The sequence below is a fragment of the Sebastes fasciatus genome, chromosome 22 (assembly GCF_043250625.1).
Source record: "Sebastes fasciatus isolate fSebFas1 chromosome 22, fSebFas1.pri, whole genome shotgun sequence".
In the NCBI taxonomy this organism is placed as follows: domain Eukaryota; kingdom Metazoa; phylum Chordata; class Actinopteri; order Perciformes; family Sebastidae; genus Sebastes; species Sebastes fasciatus.
This window is the reverse complement of record NC_133816.1, coordinates 14,723,643-14,749,483: the sequence shown is the minus strand read 5'-3', so window position 1 is coordinate 14,749,483 and position 25,841 is coordinate 14,723,643. Positions and strand designations below refer to the sequence as shown.

General features: G+C 39.7%; 2 protein-coding genes across 11 annotated transcripts in view; both read left to right on the top strand.

The window, feature by feature from the left end:
- The window catches only part of slc12a6 (solute carrier family 12 member 6), a 29,456-nt gene extending 22,856 nt beyond the window's left edge, over positions 1-6,600 (top strand). For 2 of the 7 annotated variants that reach the window (XM_074622802.1, XM_074622801.1), the window contains exons 15-27: positions 265-383; positions 518-616; positions 703-822; positions 1,056-1,160; positions 1,321-1,489; positions 1,571-1,766; positions 1,878-2,047; positions 2,151-2,282; positions 2,431-2,538; positions 2,679-2,735; positions 4,474-4,769; positions 4,860-4,993; positions 5,514-6,600. In XM_074622802.1, the coding sequence (XP_074478903.1) occupies positions 265-383; positions 518-616; positions 703-822; positions 1,056-1,160; positions 1,321-1,489; positions 1,571-1,766; positions 1,878-2,047; positions 2,151-2,282; positions 2,431-2,538; positions 2,679-2,735; positions 4,474-4,769; positions 4,860-4,993; positions 5,514-5,605 (1,797 nt within the window). In that variant the 3' untranslated portion in view covers positions 5,606-6,600. Of the gene's footprint in view, positions 1-264; positions 384-517; positions 617-702; positions 823-1,055; positions 1,161-1,320; positions 1,490-1,570; positions 1,767-1,877; positions 2,048-2,150; positions 2,283-2,430; positions 2,539-2,678; positions 2,741-4,264; positions 4,340-4,473; positions 4,770-4,859; positions 4,994-5,513 lie in introns of those variants that run through there. The other 5 variants (XM_074622806.1, XM_074622803.1, XR_012592292.1 and 2 more) reach the window with 5 other exon arrangements.
- A 2,467-nt stretch (positions 6,601-9,067) lies between these two features.
- On the top strand, positions 9,068-24,581 carry tox4b (TOX high mobility group box family member 4 b). Of its 4 annotated transcripts, none has more exons than XM_074623754.1 (10): positions 9,068-9,205; positions 15,378-15,446; positions 16,475-16,525; positions 18,530-18,817; positions 18,892-19,152; positions 19,528-19,839; positions 20,084-20,164; positions 21,156-21,806; positions 21,958-22,112; positions 23,264-24,581. In XM_074623754.1, the coding sequence occupies exons 1-10, from the start codon at positions 9,200-9,202 to the stop codon at positions 23,319-23,321; spliced, it is 1,932 nt and encodes a 643-aa protein (XP_074479855.1). In that variant the 5' UTR covers positions 9,068-9,199; the 3' UTR covers positions 23,322-24,581. The 4 variants fall into 4 exon arrangements, with proteins under 4 accessions (XP_074479855.1, XP_074479856.1, XP_074479854.1 ...); XM_074623752.1 differs by lacking the exon at positions 9,068-9,205 and adding an exon at positions 13,059-14,311; XM_074623755.1 differs by lacking the exon at positions 16,475-16,525.
- The last annotated feature ends 1,260 nt before the right edge of the window (positions 24,582-25,841 follow it).

Genomic DNA, 25,841 nt, shown 5'->3' with positions numbered 1-25,841 from the left:
CCCACGCTAACACGCAAACTCCACACAGAAGGGCCCCAAGCCAGATTTGAACCTGCAACCCTCTAGCTGTGAGGCGCCAGTGCTAACCACTGCACCACCGTGCAGCCCCTACTAAGTCTGCTTTTAACTAAATTAAGATTTTTACAATTATCCGAACAAATAGGTAGCGCTCTGGGGTAAGAGGGAGAAAAGGGTTCACTGTGTTTTCTGTCCCTTAACCCATTTTATATTTTCACTCTTTTTCCTTCTGTGTGTGTGTGCCAGGTGTTTGGCCATGGGAAGGCTAATGGGGAGCCCACCTGGGCCCTGCTGCTGACAGCCCTCATAGCTGAGCTGGGGATCCTCATCGCCTCTCTGGACCTGGTGGCTCCCATCCTTACAATGTGAGACACAGGCTGCATGTGTGTGTGTGTGTGTGTGTGTGTGTGTGTGTGTGTGTGTGTGTGTGTATCCTACTATTAGATCTTGTATCAATCTCCTTCAGGGGCTTCAGGTTAATTTTCTGTTCTTTATTTAGGTTCTTCCTGATGTGTTATCTGTTTGTGAACCTGGCCTGTGGCCTCCAGACCCTCCTGAGGACGCCCAACTGGAGGCCGCGCTTTTCCTATTACCACTGGTACTACCACACACACACAAACACACACACACAGCGAACATTCGCATATATAAACACACACTGATTTGTCCCTCTGCTGTGTCCAGGACTTTGTCGTTTTTGGGGATGATCATCTGCCTGGCGCTCATGTTCATATCCTCCTGGTACTACGCAATCGTTGCCATGGTGATTGCCGGCATGATCTACAAATACATAGAGTATCACGGGTATGTTGCCATGGAGATGTATTCCCCCCCCCCCCCCCCCCCCCCCCCCCCACATGATGGTGCATGTACAGCATGGTCAAGAGTGGTGTGTGTGCGTGTTAAAGTGTGTGTTTAGAATTCTGTCTTTTATGAGTGCGAGTCACGTATGTTTTGTGTGTCAGGAGAGGTCACAATATACACAGTACATGTCTGGCAGCACATACAGTACATGTCTCCATGTGTGTGTGTATCAGAGCGGAGAAAGAGTGGGGGGATGGGATCCGCGGTCTCTCGCTCAGCGCTGCCCGATATGCCCTCCTGAGGCTGGAAGAGGGACCGCCGCACACCAAGAACTGGAGGTATCGTACTGAGACTACACAACACTATGATGGTTAAACTGTGTAATTAAATCCGTGGTTCATATGTGTGCCGAAACATGAGGGGGGATCGTCGAGAGAACCTGCTGTCTTTGATTCTTAAAAAATCCACATCCGTTAACACACACTCGTCTTCTTCCAGGCCCCAGGTGTTGGTCTTACTAAAACTGGACGAGGACGCCCACGTCAAGTCTCCTCGCCTGCTGACGTTCGCCAGCCAGCTGAAGGCGGGAAAGGGCCTGACCATCGTTGGCACCGTCGTCTCCGGCAACTTCCTACAGAACTACGGAGAGGCCCTCGCCGCCGAACAGGTGGGAGGTTTCTATCTTGGCAGCGTGTAGACGTAGTTAGTTACCCCGTCAGATGTTGTGCTAAACGTCTCCCTATTTCAGACTCTGAAGCACCTGATGGATAAGGAGCGCGTGAAGGGCTTCTGTCAGTGCATCGTGGCCCAGAAGCCGCGCGAAGGCATCAGCCACATGATCCAGTCCAGCGGCCTGGGAGGGATGAAGCCCAACACCGTGGTGATGGGCTGGCCTCACGCCTGGAGGCAAAGCGAGGACCCGCAGGCCTGGAAGACGTTCATCAGTGAGTCGAGGAGGATGGAAAATTAGAGTTCGAGTGGGACTTTTTTCTTTTCCTGATCTGTTTTAGTGTCATCGTTAGCAGGCTAACAGCCCCCCCCTCTCTTCCTCCCAGACACAGTGCGAGTGACCACAGCAGCCCACTTGGCCCTGCTGGTGCCCAAAAACATCTCTCTGTTCCCCAGCAACAGCGAGCCCTGCACAGAGGGCTACATCGACGTGTGGTGGATCGTCCACGACGGCGGGATGCTAATGCTGCTGCCCTTCCTGCTGCGCCAACACAAGGCAGGAGCATCTGGATTTTTTAACACATTTTTTTTAAATGTCTTTCCTTTCATTGAGATTATTTCCTAGCTTTCTTTGTTCGAATATTCTCTCTCCTCCTCAGGTGTGGCGTAAGTGTGCGATGCGAATCTTCACGGTGGCCCAGATGGAGGATAACTCCATCCAGATGAAGAAGGATCTGGCAACCTTCCTCTATCACCTACGCATTGAAGCAGACGTGGAAGTAGTCGAGATGGTACGCTTCTCTTTTATCAGGACATTTTCTTTCATTTGAGTAGTGTAAGAAAACAAATCGATTCACCTATGTAACGGGATTTTTCAATGCCAGAATTGATATATTTGTTTACGTATTAATACGTCTCTCTCCTCTCGCCTCCTCTCAGCATGACAGTGACATCAGTGCATATACTTATGAAAGGACCCTGATGATGGAGCAGAGGTCTCAGATGCTGCGACAGATGCGACTGTCAAAATCAGACCGGGAACGAGAGGTAAACTCGGAGGGGGGGGGGGGGTCGAATGCTCGTGAACATCTTGTTGTTGGGTCATTATTAACATCAGTTTGTATACAAGGTCACCCATGGCATACTCGTCTGACATGTCTGTGATTGTCGTGCATCATTTTTATCAGGGAAACCCTGGTAGCGGCAGCAGTAGGCCAGAGGCAGGTGGAGCTACAAGGTCTCAGGTGAGGTCAGTGGTTATGGCCAGCTGTGAGTTACACAAGTTCATTCAATTAAAAAATCAATTGTAGAGGATGTTGTTGAGATAGTTTAGAGGTAGAATTATAGAAACATTACAGGATGATAGGGTCATATGTGATTTAAAAATGACCCCAATAATGCTAGGTATTTAGCTTATAACAATGTATCCAGGTGCATAAAGGGTGCAGACAACAGATATTTTTGTTTCATTTTCAATATATAACAGTGGCAACAACATCTCCCGTTCAGCGTTATTATTAAAGCGCATGTCATCTCCTTTCTCCACCGGTCTCCTCAGCGGGAACGCTGGAGTTTTGATGATGTAAGTTTACTGGTTGCTGGTAGTAAAGCAGCAGCTGTATAGACATGTTGTTGAAGCAAAAGAGGTTTTCTTGATTACGTGGTTTTAGTTGAGTGAATACCTCTGAATCCTTTAGAAAAACGTTTGTGAAAAGTGTTTTTGGGGCAGCCTTTAAAAATCAGTATGCCAATAATAATAATAATAATAATAATAATACACCAATGTTAATGCACATGTAGGTAGCATGTTGGCATAGTTAATAGGAAGACACTGAATCCTTAAACCAAGTTCACTCTACACGACTTTCAGAGCCGTCATATCGCTGTACTGTTCACTTTAACAACTTGCCGTCTTGAAGTCGTCGTGGTTTTCACACTACATGACTGACAAAATCTTTCACCGGGAGGAATCCCCGATGAGGTCAACAAACGATGTTTTGTCACGAAAACAAACGTGAGAAGTGACACGGTAAATGACGTGATACCATGCACGAGACAGGATTTCTTTGTTGGACTTACCATGTAGTCTGTTGAAGTTGTCGTTGGCCCACGTGTTCAAGAAATAGCCCATAGTTTCCACGTGTCTTTACTATTTATAGCCTGATTCCTCTAGGTGCAACAACAACTTTGGTCCGTAAGTTCCTATTGTTACAGGCGACCCCTCCGCTAGGTTTCCCCTCAACCTGTGTCTCAATCTCTCAACGCTCGAGCGCCGATTTTGCGAGCGGCGGGCCAACGCCGATTTGCCTCTGATCTGGGGCTATTGTCAGGGGAGCTCCAAAAACTGTCGGCGAGTGGAAAATCAGAACTGAAGTCGTGTAGTGTGAACTACTGCTACTAGGGAATGCCTTTCTTTCTTTATTCATTATTTATTTTGATCTATCTAGTGAAAAGAGCAAACAAGATGAGAATGAATTAGAGATCAGTATCTCACATTTATTACAACTTCAAATCATCGTTCATCTGACATTTTCACTTCTTTATCTGAAGGATTCAGTTAAGTGTTTGCCTAATAGTGAATATGTTGATCTGGGTCAAATGAGCAGTAGAGGAACCTCCTCTTCTACTCTTTTCATTACTCGCCTCTGAGTTTCAGTGGCCATTTGACTCAGGTCTGTCCCTGTAGTTAGTGATCCTCCAGTGCGTCCGTTAGAGTAGATCACACAGCCTGTGTTTTGTATTAGCAAGTTAGGTGACCTTATGTCGTCTGTAGGTGCTTCTTTCCACCAGGTACAAGAGTACTGGAGTCAACACCTCAAACGCCTCCGAAGGACACAGAGACAGACAGGTACAGAGAGATAGAGACAATAGTAGGAGTTGGGGACGGGAGAGCAGAGGTGTAGAAGAAAGAGGAGGTAGAGTAAAAGGTTGAGATGAGATGAGAACGAACATGCGTGTGTGTGTGTCTTTGTGCCAAACCAGGCCCAGCTGGTGAAAGACCGTAACTCCATGCTGCGGCTGACGAGCATCGGTTCGGACGACGACGACGACACCGACGGCGGGGAGCGAGACAGGGCGATGAACGCCGGTGGCGGCGGAGGCGGAGGCGGAGGCGGAGGCGGCGGCGGAGGCGGCGGCGGCGGCGGTGGCGGCAGCAGCACCGAGCATCACCGGCGAGTTCAGATGACCTGGACCAAAGAGAAGTCGTCGCACTACAGAGCCACGCACTCTGGCTGCTCCACGCCGGACGGCTTCAGAGACATGCTCAGCATGAGGCCGTGAGCGGAGATAACACACAGCCACACAGTTTCTCTCAGCGTTGTAGTTCGTTAAAACAGGCTGTTAAATGCATCTCGTTTTTCCTTCAGGGACCACTCCAACGTCAGGCGCATGCACACCGCCGTCAAGCTCAACGAGGTCATTGTCAACAAATCCCATGATGCCCGGCTTGTCCTGCTCAACATGCCAGGACCACCCAGGAACACGGAGGGAGACGAGAACTGTATCCTTAAACACTGAGGGGGTTTCAGTTAATTAACCACATTAGATATTTAAGCTGCCAGTATGCTTCATCAGCAGCGCTTATCGATGGTTGAATAGTTTTAGAAACCCAACGATTGTCCAACAATATCTGTAATTATCCCGAAAACCGGCAATTTGATATTCCCTCCCACCCACCAGGGTTTGAACTTCTCTCTCTAGCTCTCTGTTTTCATTCTTCACACAACTATTTCAAGGGCTGGGTTCGTTTAAAAAATTGCGATACCAGTACCCTTAAAGTGATACCGATACCAGTAGAGTACTTCATTCGATACCCATCATGTGAATGGAAGCTGTGTGTGTGTGTCCCACTGGTTAGCTCATCACTGCTGCACTGCACAGCGCTCATACAGCTGTTACCGCTGAAGTCTAGTTTTCTCTCAGAACACTTGAATTACAATATGCTGAAATGTTATTATGGAATTTTTTGCCCAATGATGCCTAAAATATACCGCCTACTGCCACTTTAACTTGCCGACCAGACATGGAGTTCCTCGAGGTCCTAACAGAAGGATTGGAGCGCGTCCTGTTGGTCAGAGGTGGAGGAAGTGAAGTCATCACCATCTACTCCTGATTGGACAAAACAGAGGAAGCCAGCGTTAAAGACGCAGCCAACCGATCGCACAGAAGAAGTGAGCGAAGGGAGACAGACGGTGGAGGCCTGTGAGCTCTGGGGGGGGGGCGTGGGCCCAAAAGGAGAGACTGTCATTGGCTGCAGCGTCAGTCGTCACGCCCAACAAACCCCCCTTCCCCCCCCTTCAGACCTTTTCTTTTCATCTTTACACTTTTCTGTCATGACAAGGGTTTCCATTCCACTTATGTCAAGCCACAGAAATGCCAACACAATTCCACGAACAAGCAAAAAAGTGATCAGCTGAGTGTGTGTGTGTTTGTGTGTTTGTGTGTTTGTGTGTGTGTGTGTGTGTGTGTGTGTGTGTGTGTGTGTGTGTGTGTGTGTGTGTGTGTGTGTGTGTGTGTGTGTGTGTGTGTGTGTGTGGAAGTCATCCACCTGATGGAGGTTTGGTTTGTCGGAGTAGGGGATCAGCGTTGTGTTTGGGGCGGTGGACCAAATCTAAAATGTAGAGAGGATGTGAAGCGTCCCAGAAACGGAGCAGTCATTCCACTGACGAGACTCAGGGTTGCTTTTTGTACAGAATGTGAGCGCTCTGAGGAGGCTGAATGTCTGGATCGAGTGTTTTTTGTTGTTTTTTTTCTCCTTGAAGACACCGTGAAGTTTATTACAATACTACTTAAAAACTGGAAAAGTAACACTGCATCAAAGGAAGTGAGGAGCCTGTAGTTTTAAAACCTGCTTTCTGGTTCATTTATGGAAAATCAGTGTTCTTTTGTATTGTCTCATTACTCGTCATTTAATTGCATAACAATAGTGCAGTAGTATATGCAAAAACCTCAGAAATAGTTTTATCCAAAGTGAAGTTCAAAGTGGGAGACTGAATTAAGTTGTAATTCTTGTGTGTTGGTCTGAACTTGCTGCTTTTTCTCAGAATCTATTCTCCTGTATGGAGGCCCATTTTCACCAGGAAAAGCCAAAAAGATAAATTTAATAGTGGTCATGAAAAAAGTAAAAACGCTCTTAATCTCTTAATTTTGATTCATCATATTTATGAAATAAAAAGTAAAAAAAAATGTTGACTAAGTCAAACTTATAAAATAATCAAATAAAAAATGTATTAAAAAATAAAAATGTTGACGTCCTAAATAAAAATTGAAAAATAAAAAGTCAAAATGTTGACTTACTAAGGCAAAATAATTACATAAAGAGATCTATTTTTTGACATACTAAGTCATAATTATGAGGTCTTTCAAATGTTTTGAATCACTCAAGTCAAAATTTTAACTTAATACGGCAAATATATGAGATAAATGTCAAGTTTTGAGATAAAAATTTAAAGAAAATTTGATGAAAAGGTAAAATAGTTAAATCTAAATTATGAAATATAATTATTAGATTAAAACAATCTAAATGTTGACTTCCTTAGTCAAATTTAAAAGATAAAAATCAATATGATGATTTACTAAGGCAAAATTATTAGATAAAGAAATCTATTTTTGACTTATTTTGAGGACATTCAAATTTACTCTTAGTCAAATCACAATTATACGACCGACAGAAAAAAAACCTCAGATATTCTCAGAAATAAATTTCTCAAATTTATGAGAAAAACAAATTCACAAATTTGCGAGATTATAAAGTCATAAATTTGTATTTATTTATTAAATTAATCTGACATTTTTTCTCTGAATATTACTTCTTCCCATGGCTTTTATTTTCCTACAATGGCCCTAATACGCCGTCGTACAGTTATGACTTAGTACGGCAAATATATGAAATAAAAAGGCAATTTTTTATTTAGGGTAAAAAGTCAAATTTCCGAGATAAAAAGTCAAATATTTAAGTCAAAATTATGAGATATTAAGTATGACTTTTTATGTCATCATTTTGCCTAGGTCACTCAGTCTTTTTATCTCTCTTAATACAAAATGAGCTTCTATACATCTGCTGCTCCATATCTCATAAAAACTAAATGGTTTACAATTACCAAGTGACATTATCTTTATCTGCAAAACAGTCAAACACCAGCAGTGTGGTCTGCTATGAATGGAGTCGGCTCTGCGGTGGGAATAGGAATCAAGTTAGAAGAAGGAGAATTAAACAGTATTGTTGACACACTGGAGCATCGTGGAGAGGACCACTGCACTGCATGCTGTCTAAATGTCACTTGGAGAGAAGTGTGTGTATATGATTGATACATGTGTTCATGAGACACATGTGTTTCATTCCCTCTAATGAGAATATCGGCTGCGTTATGTAGTGCGAGCTTGTGCCCTGAAACTCTCCACCTCACCATTCACCTAAACTAAACCTGCTGACGTCCTGCTGTGTGTGTGTGTGTGTCTGAAAGTGTGTATGAATGTGAGCTTGTTGCTAAAGTAAGGAGCTGTTAACTAGAGGTGTTTGATTCCAACTCTAATGCTTTTGTTTTTTTTATTTTTTACAGTGTTATCGTGCAGGGATTCTTTTATGTTCATAGTTATTTCCTAAAACATTTTTTTCTTGCTTGTACATAAAGACAAAAAAAGATCCCAAGTTTTATCTTTTTTTAATTACATTAATATAAAAAAGAAATCATAAAAAATGTTGCCTGAAAAAACACGAGAAGAAATAAAGCAATTTTGAAAGAAAAGTTACAAGATTTGTGTTCCTTTTGTTTTATCGCATTATAATGACAAAGTCTGTTTTTGTTGGCTGATATTGGTACTATAATGTATCAGAATTTATCATCTTGTTTTTGCGTGATGAGGTCACTTCCACTTGTACCTTTATTTTTTTTTGGAAAATACTGAATATAGTCCTGAAGGGCTACAACTACAATTATCTTCATCATTCATTAATCTGTTGATTACTTTTTTTATTAATCGTTTCGTCTAGAAAATTGTGAAAAATACTTTCACAATAAAACTTTCCAATCAATTTATATATATATTATATATATATATATATATATATATACTGTATATATTTATATATATATATTTATAAATTTATAATAAATATATGTCAATTTATAATATATATATATATGTATATATAGCAATTTTTAATATATTATAAATTTATAATAAATATATATCAATTTACAATATATATATATCAATTTATAATATATCAATTTATAATAATATACAATAGAAAAACAACCAATCCTCACATTTAAGAAGCTGTAACTTGTGATTTTCCATTATAAATGACAATAATAATATCGTAAAAATATTTTTACAATATAATATAATTTATTATCTTGAATGTTAACCTTATATAATTAAACGAGTATATTATATATTATAAATATATTATATAAGTAAGTATATAATATATATAAATATATAATATATTATAAATTCATAAATATAAATGGCCAGCACAGTAAAAAAAAGAGATGCTAAATTAGCTGCCTTTTATTTTGGAAAGCCAACGTCCCTTTTTTTCTCTCACGTTTTTGCGTGATGAGGTCACTTCCACTTGTACGTACAGTCGGGAAGCCGGTTGCCTTGTGGTATTTATTGAGGAAATCAATTCTGGGCGAAGTTCACTGGCAAAAAGTGGGATAAAAAACTAAAACATTAATCAGATTTCGCGGGGGTGAGCATGGAGGTAAGAGTAGTTGGTATAAGAACACGTTTGACTTAATAAAAACGAATCACTTTGGTCTTAATGTGTGATGATCAATTATAACAGACTTCGACCGTTTAATCCTAACCGTCTTCCTAACCGTCTTCCTAACCGTTCTAACCGTCTCCTAACCGTTCTAACCGTCCTAACCGTTCTAACCGTTCTCCTAACCGTTGGAAACAACCAGAAGTACAATGAACTGGCCGTTAAGGCCGTTAAAAAGCTAAAATAACTGATATTTAGTCGTTAAAACATTATAAATAGTGTGTTCGGTGGCATACTCGTGTGCCTTTCGGAGCTAAACGCCATGTCAGGTGCTTTGTTAAAGCTATAATATTCAATATATAGTTAGCAAAGTGAACTCATTATTTTGTCGGTTGGATTTTAGATGTAAGTCGATAAAACACACAGCATGACAGGCTGGCTTCCTGTCGTAGCTTTTCAAAATAAAATCAGGAATCATAAATGAGCGGTTAGGGCAGGGGTCTTTTTAGCTCCTCTCCAGTAAAAATTAGTGGAAATGAATAACTGTTTTTGTTTTCATTTTCATTTTTATTTATCATTGTTGAAGGTCTATGGTACGACGGTACGACGGAGTATTAGGGCCACAAGCCAGATTTCTAGAATAATGTCATAATATTACAAGAATAATGTCATAGGTTTACAAAAAAAACATAATATTATGAGAATAAAGTCATAATATTATAAAGTAGTAATTTTACATTTTACAGTTATTTTCCTTTCGTTTCTCATAATATTATGACTTTTTTCTCGTAAACTTATGACTTTATTCTCATATTATGACTTTTTCTTGTAATATTACGACTTTTTTCCCCGTAAAGTTATGACTTTATTCTCATAATATTACAACTTTTTTTCTCGTAAAGTTATGACTTTATTCTCGTAATAATAGGATTTTATTCTCATAATATCACAACTTTTTTTCTCGTAAAGTTATGACTATTCTCGTAATAATAGGATTTTATTCTCGTAATATTCCGACTTTTTTTCTCGTAAAGTTATGACTTTATTCTCGTAATATTACAACTTTCTTCTCGTAAACTTATGACTTTATTCTCGTAATATTCAGAATTTTTTATCTCGTAAAGTTATAACTTTGTCCTCTTAATATTAAGATTTTTTTTCTCGTAAAGTTGTGACTTTATTCTCTTAATATTATGCCTTATTTTCTCGTTAAGTTATGACTTTATTCTCGTAATGTTACGACTTTTTTCTCGTAAAGTTATGACTTTATTCTCGTAATTTTACGACTTTTTTTTCTCATAAAGTTATGACTTTTTTCTCGTAATATTACGACTCTAAAAATTCGTAATATTATGACTTTATTCTTGAAATCTCCGAATTTTTTCCCTCAATGTGGGTGGCCCTAATACTCCGTAGTACATTTGATCTTTGGCCCTCATTGCATTATACTTATATACTATATACTTAGACTATAAACTGTGTTACCTTCATCACAATGCTCAAATGTTTTGCGGCTCCAGACAGATTTCTTTTGTTTTTTGTTGCCTAAAATGGCTTTTTTGATAGTAAAGGTTGCTGACCCCTGGGTTAGGGTGACAATAACAGGATTTTTGAGCTACCCACATCGACAATCAAACAATATGTTGCCCAATATTCATTTTTAAAAACATAAATCCATGACATTAATGTCCTGATGAAGGTCCTTGTTGACGTTAATGACATTAATGTCCTGATGAAGGTCCTTGTTGACCGAAACGTTAACTAGTAAAGCAGAGAAAAGTGTGTGCGGGAGCAAGTAATTTTTTTGAAAAAGTACATATTGGAGAGTATTTACTCCCAGCACCACAAACAATTTTGAGAATGTGCATGTTTTCCTCTCCTTGAAGTATAACACCTATTTTGTCACTGTAATTTAGTCTTGTGGGTTATAGAGGGCCGCAAGAGTCAGTTAAATAGTAATAAAGCATTTAATGGATTAATAACTAATTGTACAATAAAAATAGCCATTAATAAATGTGTTTACAAATTGATTTATTAATCTATAAATAAATTGATTAAATTACAAAGTAATAAAAGATATTGGTATTTTTACAGGTGATAAAAATATTTGAGTATCACCCACGCTTAGTGGGGTGTGTGTGGGGGTCTGGTCTATGGGGTCCCCTAACAGGGTTATCCAGCCATGGTTATAACACCTATTTTGTCACTGTAATTTTGTCTTGTGGAGGACCACAAGAGTCAGTTAAATAGTAATAAAGCATTTAATGGATTAATAACTAATTGTACAATAAAAAATAGCCATTAATAAATGTGTTTACAAATTGATTTATTATCTATAAATATTCTTTAACAAAAAGTTTCTTTCTTTAACAATAAAAATAGAAAAGCAAATTGCATTTTCTTTTTATTGCCCATTAAAATGTCAAATAACAAATTACTTTGTTATTTAATCCATTTATTTATTGATTAATAAATCAATTTGTTAACACATTTATTAATGGCTATTTTTATTGTTCAATTAGTTATTAATCAATTAAATGCTTTATTACTATTTACTCTTGTGGTCCTCCATAGTGGGTAGTATTGTAATGTTCAATATTTTGGTGTTTTTTCATCTTTACTAAATCGTAATGGATTAATAACTAATTGTACAATAAAAAATAGCCATTAATAAATGTGTTTACAAATTGATTTATGAATCTATAAATACATGGATTAAATAACAAAGTCATTTGTTATGCTTTTCTATTTTTATTGTACAATTAGTTATTAATCAATTAAATGCTTTATTGCTATTTATGTGACTCTTGTGGTCCTCCATAGTGGTAATGTTTTTCAATATTTTGGTGTTTTTTCATCTTAACTTAGTACTGTAATGTTTTTCCAATATTTTGGTATTTTTTTCATCTTGACTAAATCGTAAAAAAAAAAAAAAAATACAAAGTTAATGATCTGATTTTATTTTGAAACCTGTATCGCTCAACATCCGGCGTTGTTGAGTTTCCCCCGTTCATTCCATCCATGATCCGTGGCTCTGGATTCGTGATGGGAATTACGGCTCTTTTTAGTGAGCCAGATCATTTGGTTCAGCTCACCGAAGAAGATCCGGCTCTTTCGGCTTCAAAAACGGCTCTTCGTTTTACCACTTCTGCCTTTTATAATTCAGCCAAATTTAGCTTTAGCTGTTTTGACCTATGATTAGTATGTGTGCACATATATCACTTAAATTATACAATATAATTATACTAAACCTTATAATTTCCAGAATACCATAATTTTACATGCTGCTACGTTTCCAACTGTCACTCATCTTGTCTGCTATTCGCGCACCGCACTCCTCTCTCTCTTTCTCTTTCTCTCCTCCTCTTCCTCCTGCTCTGTACCTGTAGACTGTCAGTGCGCCTCCGCCCCTCCCTGCTTTGATGGTATAATCCTTGTCTGTCATCACCTGATTGGTCGCACGGATGTCATTAACACAACATTCAGTCACAGTCAGTGCATGGAGTGCCCGTGGCACGGGGAAGATTGTCCTATCATTCTGCCTTAAATTAAAGGGACTGTTTGTAACTTTTTAAGCGTATAAATGTACCGGGTCGGGACACATGCGCGCTCGCACTTGCGCGCTCGCGTGTGGCTGAAGTCACTGCTCCCCTGCCTGCTTGCCTTCACTCAGACAGCGCGCGTCCTCGCGTCCTCGCTCCACCTCTAGACGTGAACGCGCGCTCACTCCACACTGCAGAAGAGTTAGTTTAGCTCTGAGAATATCTAGTGAACGTACAGTGGACGTTTGTGCAGAAATAAATGCTGCAGCTCCTCCAGACCAACAGAGGTTTCCCGTGTCTTGTGAAGTGACGGGGCTACGCAGAGAGAAACGTTATCGTCTCATTACCGACCGGTTGCCGGTGTCTTCCTTGTTCACTCCGGATGCGGTCGGGAGACGACAACGTTACTCGCTGCGGAGCCCCGCTGCCTCAGCCAGCGCTGAAGCAGGAAAAGCCAACACTAAGATCAGCATTGATTCATGGAGAGACCTCCGTCTGGTCAGCTAACATTACTGCCAAGCAGGTGAAATATAGAATAATATTGTCGTTTGAGCTGACGTGTGTCGCCTCACTGTTTTGAGCGATGCTCGTTCATGTCTATTTAGAGCGAGCAAGCGCGAGCCCGACGCAGACTTTCGTTGACTTAACGGCCACAGGTGTCGCTGTTAACAAGCAATTCTGAAAGTTACAAATAGTCCCTTTAAGTAAAGAAAGAAGAAAAGAAAAAACAGCTTTCGGACGGGATCCGGCTATTATCATTTACCTAAAAGAGCCGGCTCTTTGAACCGGCTCGTTCGCATCCGACTCATCACTAGATCCGTGTGCTCTTGATCGATTGAGCAGCCTGGCCCGGAGCCAACACGAAGCAAAATCCGGTCTGCTGTCTGTCAGACACCTTGAACCGATCATTACCGTTTTTCTATCTCTCTCATCTCCTCTCACAGCATTAACAGTTAACGTTATAGTCCCGTTAAACGTTGTTATATTAGCTGTGTGTCTCAGCTATAGCTGTGTCGCCATTGATTGAATGCTGCGTTTGAGGACTGCCAGACAAACGAGGCTCGATGAAGTGAGAGGAGTGCTGCAGCAGCCTTGCGTCAAAAAAAAAGCCCAGCTAAAAGCTAAACCGTGCTAGGACAAAGTCAGCAAGAAAGACGGGTTAAACAGCCACGTTACCTCTCGGTAGCTAGGGTTATTTTTGGCACGGTTGCTATGCGTACACATGCTCCGTTTTACTCGAGCTAGATAGCAGCAACATCTGTGCACCAGCTGTCAGTGTTTCATAAGAAACTCTGTGTTTCATAGGTTTCCTCTTTACTAAGCTACCTTGAAACACCTTTTATACATTTTTTCTGTGTAAATATATATATATAATTTCGGTTTAATTTGCGCAACATCTTGAATTTGAGGAGGGGCCTCATAAGCTAACATATGAGGCCCAGTTGAAAAAAAGATGGACCTGAATTTTTATTCGGATTTAACGGACGGTACCGGACAGCACGACGGGGATCCAGAGTTCCTGGATCCGCAGTCCTTCAATGGATTTGACACTGACAACAAGGTGACTCTATCTTATGAATGGGGGTCTTTAACAACACAGAAATAGATAATAATGCATACAGTGCACTCTCATAGACTAAGGCTACTGGAGTTACCCTGCACTGTATTCACCTTTAACAGTCTCTTCTGCACTGTATTCATTTTTAACAGTCTCTTTAACAGTTTTCTTCAACTCCTTGTATTTTCATATCTGGTATATTTTTTGTACTTTGCACTACTAACTTGTTTTACTGCCTTTCTATCTATCTATCTATCTATCTATCTAAATGGACACAATGATACTTGTTTGCATAGGCTTAGCATATTTTAACTAACTGTCATTAAATGCATCTCAGTGTGCAGATGTTTCTAGGTGCTTGGTTTTGTTATTGTAGTCCTATACTGCCTCACTGGTGCTGGTTGGATGTCACTGTGTGTTTTAATGTCCAAAAAGAGGAAGATGAAGAAGTCTGTTTTTTTTGGTGAATATGTGTTCTTTCTTCTTAATCAGGGGTCAGCAATCTTTAATATCAAATGAGCCATTTTAGGCAAAAACATCTGTCTGGAGCTGCAAAACATTTGAGCATTATGATGAAGGTAACACAGTTTATAGTCTAATTATATAGGATATAAGTCTAATGCAGTGAGGGTCAAAGTGTAAAATGTACTACGGAGTATTAGGGCCACATTGAGGGAAAAAACATGAGATTTCCAGAATAAAGTCATAACTTTATGAGAAAAAAAAGTCGTAATAGCACGAGTATAAAGTTATTACTTTACGAGAAAAAATTTTTTAACTTTACGAGAAAAAAAAGTCGTAATATTACTAAACTTTATTCTCATAATATTATGACTTTATTCTTGAAATCTCAGATTTTTTTTTCTTCTCAATGTGGCCCTAATACTCCGTCGTACCATAGACCTACAACAATGACAAATAAAAATAAAACATGTAAACAAAAAACAGTTATTCATTTCCATTTAGAAAAATCCACAGGGAGCTAAAGGGCCGCATGTGGCTCCGGAGCCGCAGGTTGCTGACCCCTGTTCTAAATCAATAATCTCTTTCCCAACTTCTACTGTTTCAGTTCCCTGGAGGCAGTGACAACTACTTGACAATTTCTGGGTCCGGCCATCCCTTCCTCTCCTCTTCAGAGGTAGGCCTTTCACATCTTGAGTTATCTGGCATTGGATTTCCCTCTCAGTAAAAGAAAAAGGTAACGTCTGCACACAACTGGACAGACCTGATGTAGTCAATTAAAAAAATATTGTGGCATGGAGCAGTGTGCAGGCGTTACCTTTGTCTTTACTGACGCTGTTCTGATAGCCTTCGCGCCTACGTGATGTGCGTAGAATTAATCTTCATTGAATTTCCCTCTGACAGGTTTTTTTTGTTTATTTCTATGGAGCCTTCACTCCTGTGGACAACCATGCACACCATGTGTTATCATACATTACAGTCACAGAGCTAAAGCTGCTTTCATGTCATATCAGAGTTAAAGTACTTACGAGTTTCTGACTTGTAACATATCCGACATGGCACTTAATATGGATGTGCCTGAACACTAAACAAACACGGATCCCTCACATCAGCCAAAGTTCAGTCGTTGAGTGTGTGATTAAACTAGGGCTGTCATTCCATTCAAATTGTATCCGTTCAAAATGTACCTTTTAAAAGGAGATTTGTCAAGTAGTTAATACTCATATCAACATGGGAGTTGGCAAATATGCTGCTTTATGCAAATATATGTATATATTTATTATTGGAAATCAATAAACAAAACAATGATAAATGTTAAGAGTTTTTTACGATTCTTGAAATACCTTCAGTACATCAGTAAGTGTTGTTAAACTCTTCTGGGTTTTTCAAAGATCACCAGGTATTTCAAGGATTCAGGAGAAATAGATGCTTTGCTCTGTGACTTGAATGTAACTGTGATGCATTAGAGGCACAAACTGGGTTTTAAATCAGCGTTAACTGCACAACCGCCATGCCTAAACTCAAATCATAGCATTTTCAACCATGTTCATATTTGATTTTTTTATCATGTGTGAGTCATACAGAATAAGGCCTTTGCTCTGTATGTGTGAACCATTTAATGCCAGTGCCATGAGTACATATAAAACCAGTTTTACATGACATTTGTAATCAACGTGCACTTACTGACATACTCACGTTTTTTAGTGTTCCACTAAACCCATTGACCTCTTCAACCTCGCTGGATCTGCTGGTGGAGTATGACTTATTTATAAATACTTTATATTTCACTACCTCTCCTGCTTAAATTCAGACACCTCTTTAAATAATAATAATAATGCTTTTTAGGAAACAAGCTTTTTTTTACAGAGTGAATCATCAAACACCACGTCACAATGCAAATCTAAAAATAACTGCAAAACTGACTCATCTAAAGAGTTAGTCAAATGATGGGATGATGGAAGGGATTTTATTGTGAAACAGCTGCAGACACATGATCTACATGGAGGTGTTGAGTTTAACGCTAATAAAAATGTATTTTTACATCTTTTAAGCATCAGAAAGCTTCTTTTTAGGGCGTTTTCACAAGCCAACATTTAGTCCGTTTTAAATGAACTCTGGTGCGGTTCGTTTGGGCGGTTGTGATAGTCGTACTCTGGTGCGGACCAAAACAACCCAAGCAATCCCAAAACGCAGGCTACCTGTGCAGGCATTTGTTGAGATGGACACAGGTTAACATGAGCGGGAGAGGACTGACCTGGACTTCTGCAGAAGTCCGATGTTTGCTTGACATCTGGGCCGAAGAGAACATACAGAATACGCTAAATAAAGTCCACAAAACACAAACAGCGGTGTTATTAAATAACTAACTAAACGGACTATGGCTTGCGAAAGCACCCTTAGAGGAATAGTAATTATAAAAACGTAAGAGCGAAACATGACTACAAACTGGTTCGAGAATATTTTGCAAGCATGGCATTATCAATTTCAACATCACCTACCCATAACGCAACATGTTTCATACCTAAAACTCTCCTGCATTGGTGGTTTTGTGCACATACTTTTCAGTAATATTGCAATCATCCGCATTCTCACTATCTGCTTTCTTCTGTTCACCTGTCGGCACTTTGTACAGCTATGAGTGACAGCACGTTTTTTTTTTTTTTAGGTGCATGACCAGGGGCCGGTCTCACAAAGCAAGAAATTTGGTTATTGTGATCACAAAAAGTGATATAAAATGAGTCAAAATATATACAATATAGTCACACAGCTAGAATGGAATAAGAATCTTTGGAAATAAAATGATAAAAATGTAATCAAATTAAATTAAAAACTATAATAACAGTAATAGTAGTAAAACAGTGTGAAGTAAAAACTAGATAAATAAAATAACAATAAAATAGAATAAAATTATACAAATTAAATACAATGAAATAGGTGATTAATAAAATAACAATAAATTATAATGAAATTATACAAATTAAATACAGTAAAATAAGTGATTAATAAAATAACAATCAATAGAATCAAATTAAACAAATTAAATACAATAAAACAAGTGATTAATAAAATAGAATAAAATCATACAAATGAAATACAATAAAATAGATGATTAAGAAAATAATGATGATTAAAATACCATTCTTAATCAAAGGCCTGGCTGAATAGGGAGGTTTTAAGTTTACATTTAAAGATGTCAACACTGGAATGAGTATGGAACATAAATGCAATTAATTAACATGCAGCTTTAATTCATTAGGCTGTTAGTTTGGTCACTCAGTTATCTCTGTCTTTGTTAGGACTCCAGTTTTAAACCCAGAGTGGGAACATATTCCTTTTATCTTTGTTATAATTATCATGGTAATCCAAAACTCTACTGAGTATAAAAACGTCTCTATTCATGCTCTGCTCTTCTTGCTTTGTGACATCAGCCCCTGAACACTAAAAGCATTTTTCCACATCTGCCTTGATCACTCCTGAAACAATACTTTAGAGATATGTCATTATTCAGAATCTATGAAAATGAATCTTAAAAGTACGTCTTTTGATGAACTTTTGTCCAAATTATAAATCTGTGTTTCAGAAATCTGTATTACTGGCTAATCTTCTCCCAATTTCTCTTGTGGCTCTCTTACCTTCCTTTCCAAATTGTCGGTTACTCCTCTCCGCCCCAATTTCTCACAAACTTGTTTTCTCTTCCTTCTTTCACTTCTCATCTTCTCCGTCTTCCACTCTCGCTTCCGTCCGCCATCTTCTCTCCAGACGTTCCACACTCCCAGCCTCGGCGATGAGGAGTTCGAGATACCTCCCATCTCTTTGGATCCAGACTCGGCCCTCACTGTGTCGGATGTGGTGTCCCACTTCGGGGAGCTGTCGGACACCGGCCCCTCCGACAGCGTGGTGGTGCCCGGGAACGCCGTGGTCGAAGGGGACGACCCCTCGTTCGCCTCCACTTTCGTCAACGCCCCCTCGCAGGGACTGGAGCACCTGAGTCTGGGAGTCATCAACCAGTCAGGAGGAAGCGCTTTGTTGGGGTCGTCACTGGGAATGGTGAGGAGAACAGAACGTTTGAGCGGTTATCTCCGTATCGAACACCAGCACTCACATTTGATTTCCATCTCCAGGATCTCGGTCATCCCATCGGCTCTCAGTTCAGCAGCTCGTCCCCGGTGACCATCGACGTCCCGATGGGTGACATGAGCCAGGGCCTGCTGGGGTCCAACCAGCTGACTACTATCGACCAGTCAGAGCTCAGCGCTCAACTGGGGCTTGGCTTGGGAGGCGGGAACATGCTGCAATGCCCCCAGTCACCTGATAACCCTCTGTCGGCCACGGCGTCTCCCACCAGCTCGCTCCAGGATGACGACATGGATGACTTTAGAAGGGTGACTTTTAAAACCTATTTTCATCAATTTAACAAAAGGGAAATCATAATCTGATACTTGTTGATCGCTGCTAACCACAAAGTGCTCACATTTGTATTTGATTAATGCTCTAAAAGTCACAAATAGTTTATGTTGTAGAGAAATATCTAAGATCTGAAACAGTTTTCAGTAGGGGTGTAACATCCAATATCATCAATGCAAAGTGAAAACATTGATACATCTCGTCATCTTTACGATACGCCTTTATTTTGAAATTCCCATGGCACGTCTGTTTCACCGTTTCCGTCCAAGCATATCGTATAAAAATGAAAATAATATGTGAATACTGTTAATTCATTATTCTAACATGCATCGTTTGGTTCCCCCTCCGATCAGAGCGTCCTGGTGGAGTCTCCCGTCTCTCTGGCCGTATCTCCCGCTGTCATCTCCCTCGACCCCACCCTGTCCGAGTCGCCGCTCTCTGCTCCCGCCTCCAGCGTCTCTCCAGCTGTCGGGCGGAAAGGCGGAGCGAAGAAGCCGAAGAAGACGAAAGACCCCAACGAGCCTCAGAAACCTGTGTCGGCCTACGCTTTGTTCTTCAGGGACACACAGGCGGCCATAAAGGGACAAAACCCCAATGCTACGTTTGGAGAGGTGTCTAAGATAGTGGCGTCCATGTGGGACAGCCTGGGGGAGGAGCAGAAACAGGTGAGAGGAAACTCTTGGCAGGATTCCTGCAGTTTGAAATGTGCTTACAGTCCTTTTCATTGATCCACCAGTCCATCGTTTTAGTTAGTCATATACTTACTGTGACTCAGGTAGGTTGAGTTCAGCTTGAAGGGAGTGTTTTTAAAAGTATCCTCTCTCACTCAGCAGACATGGGCTCAATAACGCGGTGAGATTTAAACACAATCCTAATATCAGTATATAATAATTTTCTGTTTTTGTTCAGGTTTACAAGAGGAAAAACGAAGCGGCAAAAAAAGATTACTTGAAGGCACTGGCAGAGTACAGAGCCGGCCATGTTTCTCAGGTGAGTGCCTCTGATTGACGAGACAGCCTCGATTTGTAAAACTTGACAGCTGTTAACAGGGTATGTAGTTGCAAGGAAAATGCACATCACGGTTTGACACTGTGCACTTGCACTGTGCATGCTTTATTGGATGGTTTATAGTATTTTCCTTCTGTGATGGCACAGGTTGTCAGCAGAAGCCATGTTTCCACTACTTTTCAAGGAACTAAAAAGTTCCTTCAGCCCGCTGTTGTTTCCATAGCGATCTAAACACCTGGGAAGATTAGGTAAATTAGTCCGTTGACTAGGGCTGACCGATAAACCGTATTTTCATCGTCATCGCGATATCAACATGTGCGATAAACGCATCGCAAAAGGCTGTCTGAAACGCGATGAATAATGATGGTTTACGAAACCCGTTATTAAACGGGCTCCGGGGCTAAAGTCTGTAGTGTTAGTATTTACTATCACGCTGCAGCGTCTTCCTGCTCTGTGTCGGATCTGTGTGACAAAATGCAATGAGTTCCTCCAAAGGTTCCTAGTCCATGGGGAAGGTTCCTGCACTCGAAACTCAATGAGTTTCTCAAAAGGTTCCTAGTCCATGGGGAACGTTCCTGTGGTCTAAACACAATCAGTTCCTCAAAAGGTTCCTAGTCCCTGGGGAAAGTTCCTGTAGTCAAAAAGGGCCTAGAGTTATAATATACATCAGTCTGTTTTGTGTCCCTGTCCTAGACTGTCTCATCCACTCGGTGGCCAAACAGGGCCTCAAGTAGCCAAAGTATCACCACACCACTATGTTTAAGGTTATTGTGACTGTTGATTGTTTATATATATTTCTCCCGTCCAATCCGACTTTCAATACCAAAACAACAGCAACCAACCCTGCTATGCCTATTTTGGGGTAATGCACTCCTAAAAGATTATGATTGGTTGGAAATGGCTTCGTTATTTGGATGTGATCTGTACCTCTACAGTATATCTATGTACTTTATCATGTACGTCTTCTCCCCAGGCTCCTATTGAAGTCATGGACACCTCCCCATCGCCCCCATCACCCCCGGCTCCAGCCCCGGCTCCCGCTGTCATAACCACGCCCCCCTCCGCCCTCGCCGCTCGCACCACCAGGTCCCAGCATTACAACCCCGAGGAGAACACCATCACCAACATCTGCACCTCCAACATCATCCTGGACCTGCCTCAGGTCACCACGCGCTCCCGCACCGGCGCCAGCAAACCTCAACCTCCGCCCGCTCCCACCCCGCTGCACCCACTCACCGTCACCAAGATCATCATCAAGCAGCTGCAGCTGCCCTCCGGCGTCGTATCCGTCACGGCGACGGCCGCCTCCTCGCCGCGCCAGCCGCCGCCGCTGCAGCAGATGCAGAGCACCTCTCTTCCGCCTCGGCTGCAGCAGATGGGGCACGCCCAGGCCCCTCCGCCTCTGCAGGCCAAGCCACGGGGCGGAGGCGCAGCTGCTGCCACGGCTCCACCTCCGCTGCAGATCAAGGTTGTCCCGACGCCGCGGCAGTCGGATTCAAGTGCTCCGATCATTGTGACGTCAGAAACGCCCAAGTCGGTGTCCTCCTCAGGTCTGACAGTGGAGGTGGGACAGTCGGCTGATGTGGTATCGGGAGCAGAGGACGTGGCGGAGGCAGAGGAAGGGGTAAGCTGCATTTTTTTTGACCTGTTTAGCTTAAGCTAAATTTAGAAATGTATCTTATCCAACTGTTGCATTAAATGTCTGTAGCTTTGAACGGACGGTTTGACAAATACTTTAAATGTAAATGAGTGTTTTGGCTTGTTCTGTCTCTCAGATGGAGGTTGAGGTGAACGTAGCCCCCGCCCCCAGCGTGACTCACGCCGCCAGCCGTAACATTTGTGTGCGCGCCGGCTGCACCAAGCCGGCTGTGGAGAGCAAAGACTGGGACAAGGAGTACTGTAGCAACGAGTGTGTCGCCACACACTGCAGGTGTGTACACCAGAGACATACATGCCAAATCTGGGTCCTAGAGTTTTGTATATGATTTGTGATCATCAGTATCAGTTCCTGAAATTGAAAGTGTTGTGTGTGTGTTCAGCTGTGATGAACTGAGCCTTTAAAGGCCTCTAATAACTTGTTGGCAGCCATTTAGCAGTTTTTTTCCCACTGATTGCATAAAAAAGTCAACTTTTTTTACTCAGATTTTATGCATATGGTGGTGTGTTCTTTATACTATGACAGTTTTCCTAAAATTAGATTAAAAACATTGCATTTTATTGCCTTGCTTGCAGTATCGCAATATATTGAATCGTAACCCCTGTATCATGATACGTATTGTATCGCCAGATTCTTGCCAATACACAGAAATGCATAAAGAAATATATAAAGAAAATACATAATAAATAAGTTTGGGGAAATAAAGAGGGGGGGAAATGCAAAGGAAAAATTGTGCACAAATAAATATATGCATAAATACATCAATAAATATATACATAAATATAAAATAAATAAATTCAATAATAAATTAATGAATGAAAACGAAATCCAAAAATAAATAAATACATTTAAAAATGAATAAAAATAAATGCATGAATAAATAAAAGGGAAAATTAAACAGAAGAGTAAATAAGGGAATTAATACAAAAATAAATAAATAAAGAAGCAATTTAAAACAGGAATATAAGTTTATGTCACATTTGATCAATTAATTAATGGTTACATTTAATTTTAATAATATATCTGCTACATTTAATGACATTTGTTTATTTATTTATAGAGTCATTTATTAATTTATAATCCGTCCTTTGTAGTTACGTAGTAGTTCATAGTGAAATGCAAGTGATCATCTGACACTGGTAACGTCCTGGTAGTCAAAAACACACCTACACACAGATGTTTAAACTCCTGGATACTGTTATAATCAGCTGAATAAGTAGGTCTCTGTACGTTCCATGTAAACATTATATCCTGAATATGATCAAAACAAGAAGAAGAGTCAAAACTGGGATACTAATGTGCTTGTAAATGTACTCACAAGTAGGGAAATGTGCAACTTGTCCACATGTTACACCCTGCATGTCAGAAATTGACTAAAGTAGAGTGAAAATTATCTTTTTCTTTTATCTTTTTCTCCTCTACAGAGATGTGTTCATGGCCTGGTGCGCCATCCGAGGGCAGAACTTCACCACCGTCACATAGGGAACGGACACATCTGACGGAAGAGGAGGAATGCTACACAGAGAGAAACGGACAAAGAATAACACATGAAATGCAAAATGAACAGAGGAATGAATGAGCAGGCTCAGGTATCAGCACATAATGGTCTGTTTTTATCATCTTGATGACGACAACAAAGACGAGACAGTCGCAGGAAAGTGTTTGAAAATCACTACAATGTACTTTTCTGTACGTTCACGCGGCACAAACGGCTCTCCAGCAGGAAAAAAAAAACTGGAAATACTGCAGTGGGAATGACGGCTCACAGTAAGGAGAGATGGATGAATAATAATATTGGAGAAAAAGCAGAAGAAGAAACTTCCAGTTGATCATTGTGAATCTGAAATATGGGCTTGATAAAAAAAAAAAGAGCATTTTTTATGGACTTAGTGTTTTTAATTGTTTTGAAAAGAAAAGAAAAGTGCAGGAATCATGAGTTCATTTTATTCATTTCAAAAATCAAACTTCAGATGTGTACGCTCTTCCCTTTACTGTTACATTGAGGATTGATTAGTGTGAATGAAATCTAAGAAGCAATTTGTTTTGTTTAATTGTTCTTCGTAATGTTCGGGTGCTTCGGCGTTGAGAGGGTCAGTGGCTACTTCAGAGATTTAACGTATAAATGAGCAACAACTGGGCAAAGCACAAATAGTCTTAAAGGTAGTTTGGAGTCGTACTAAAGGGTAAAATGTTCTTAGGAAGCTATTTTGAGACGACGTGGAAGTTAATCTGCCGTTTGTCACCTTTATAAGCCACTTTGGGGCGGGTGGGATAAACGAACATCATGCAAAGGATTTTAATTCACACTTTCAAAACAGGTGCTAAAATTCAGGAGAAAGAACTCTAGCGTTCTCTGTTCTCCTCTCCTGCTGAAATACCCCGCAACATAAGAGCTTTTTAAATATGTGGTGCATATTTTGTTTTTATGAGGAACATTTGTGGTTCAATTTGGTGAAAAATATTGGAATGAAATAAAACACACAACCAGCTCTGACAACACTACTGTAAAGGGGAAAGGGAATACAATATAAAAAGCTTTACTTTTTAACATAACAGTGTTTAATTTAATTTAAGAAAGATTGCTTTCAGGTCTGTTGAAAAATCAAGGAAGGGAATGGTTGCTTCCAAAAAAACAAAACTGTTCCCAGTCAGATGAAATGATGCCGTGATCTGGTCTGGTTTACTGTAGATATCCTGGAAATGTTTTTAATGGTGAAATAAAATATTTTATGTTTTAATATACATTTGGTGATGCACGTTTTGGCTTCAGGATTTAAAAATTTGTATTTAATTAACATTATTATTATTCAAGAGAGCCCTGGTCAAGATAGCAGCAATGCGGTGTTTCATACAAGATACACACAAACATTACTGCTGGATTGGCATTTATTTGATAAATCTTACAGCTGATACAATTTTTTTTATTTATTTTTTTCGTTTCAGAACAGGAACAGACTAAATTACTTATACTTATATAAATATAATATAATAATATAAATATTTAAATATATATTATAAACATATATAATATATTTATATATATTATATATATTTCAAATATATATATTATAAATATATATATTGCAAATATAAAATACAAAAATTAAATATACATTTTATTTTATTTTTTGTTCATTTGTTTATGATAACAAACCCACATGGACGAAGCCATCTGTTTTGCCACTGATTATAAGAAATAACTTTTTATTCTCCTTTTTTATTGAGATGAACAAAGCACACATCTTACTGTGCATAGAAGAAAAAGCAACTCAAAAATAGTTTATATATCAATTTTAAACATAAAATTATGTTTTGGATTTTCACAGCCTTTGCATTATTAGAAAAAACTACTTGAATCATTTGTGGAAAACCAACAAAAATTAGGCTTTTTCTGTAATTAATACAAAATTTAGCAAGATTAGAAATATACATTTGAGGAAAAAATTATATATTTATCAACACTGCTGTTATGATAAAAAAAAAAGTATTCACACATGTGTGATGTCACCACTGCAGCTTCTATCGCGAGATTGACGTCAGTTAGAAGCGTTTGATGACGATGGCGGGAAAACCCACCATGGCGGGAAAAAAGCAGCGTGGTCAACACCAGACAGGGGGCGCTGCTGCTGCTGCTACAAATGACATTAAAATGCGCCACAAAGCATCAAATAAAACCACAAACAACACAATTAACACAGGACTTCAACCAACCATTTAGACATATTTTTTTTTTTTCTGTTAAATATTTTTTGTTAGAATAAAGCTAGAAGGTTATGGTTTTAAATAATGTTTGTTGATTATAAAAGCTGATAATAAAAGTAACAAAACAAGGAAGACAAGGAATTCACCCAAGCATTCAGACATTTATTTTTTTCTGTTAAATAGTTTTTGTTAGAATTAAGCTTTATTTTATTATGGTTTTAAATAAATTGTTTATTATATAAAAGCTGATATGTTGAAGCCTCGAAGGGGGAGGGAAAAGAAGCACAGGAGGAAAGGAAA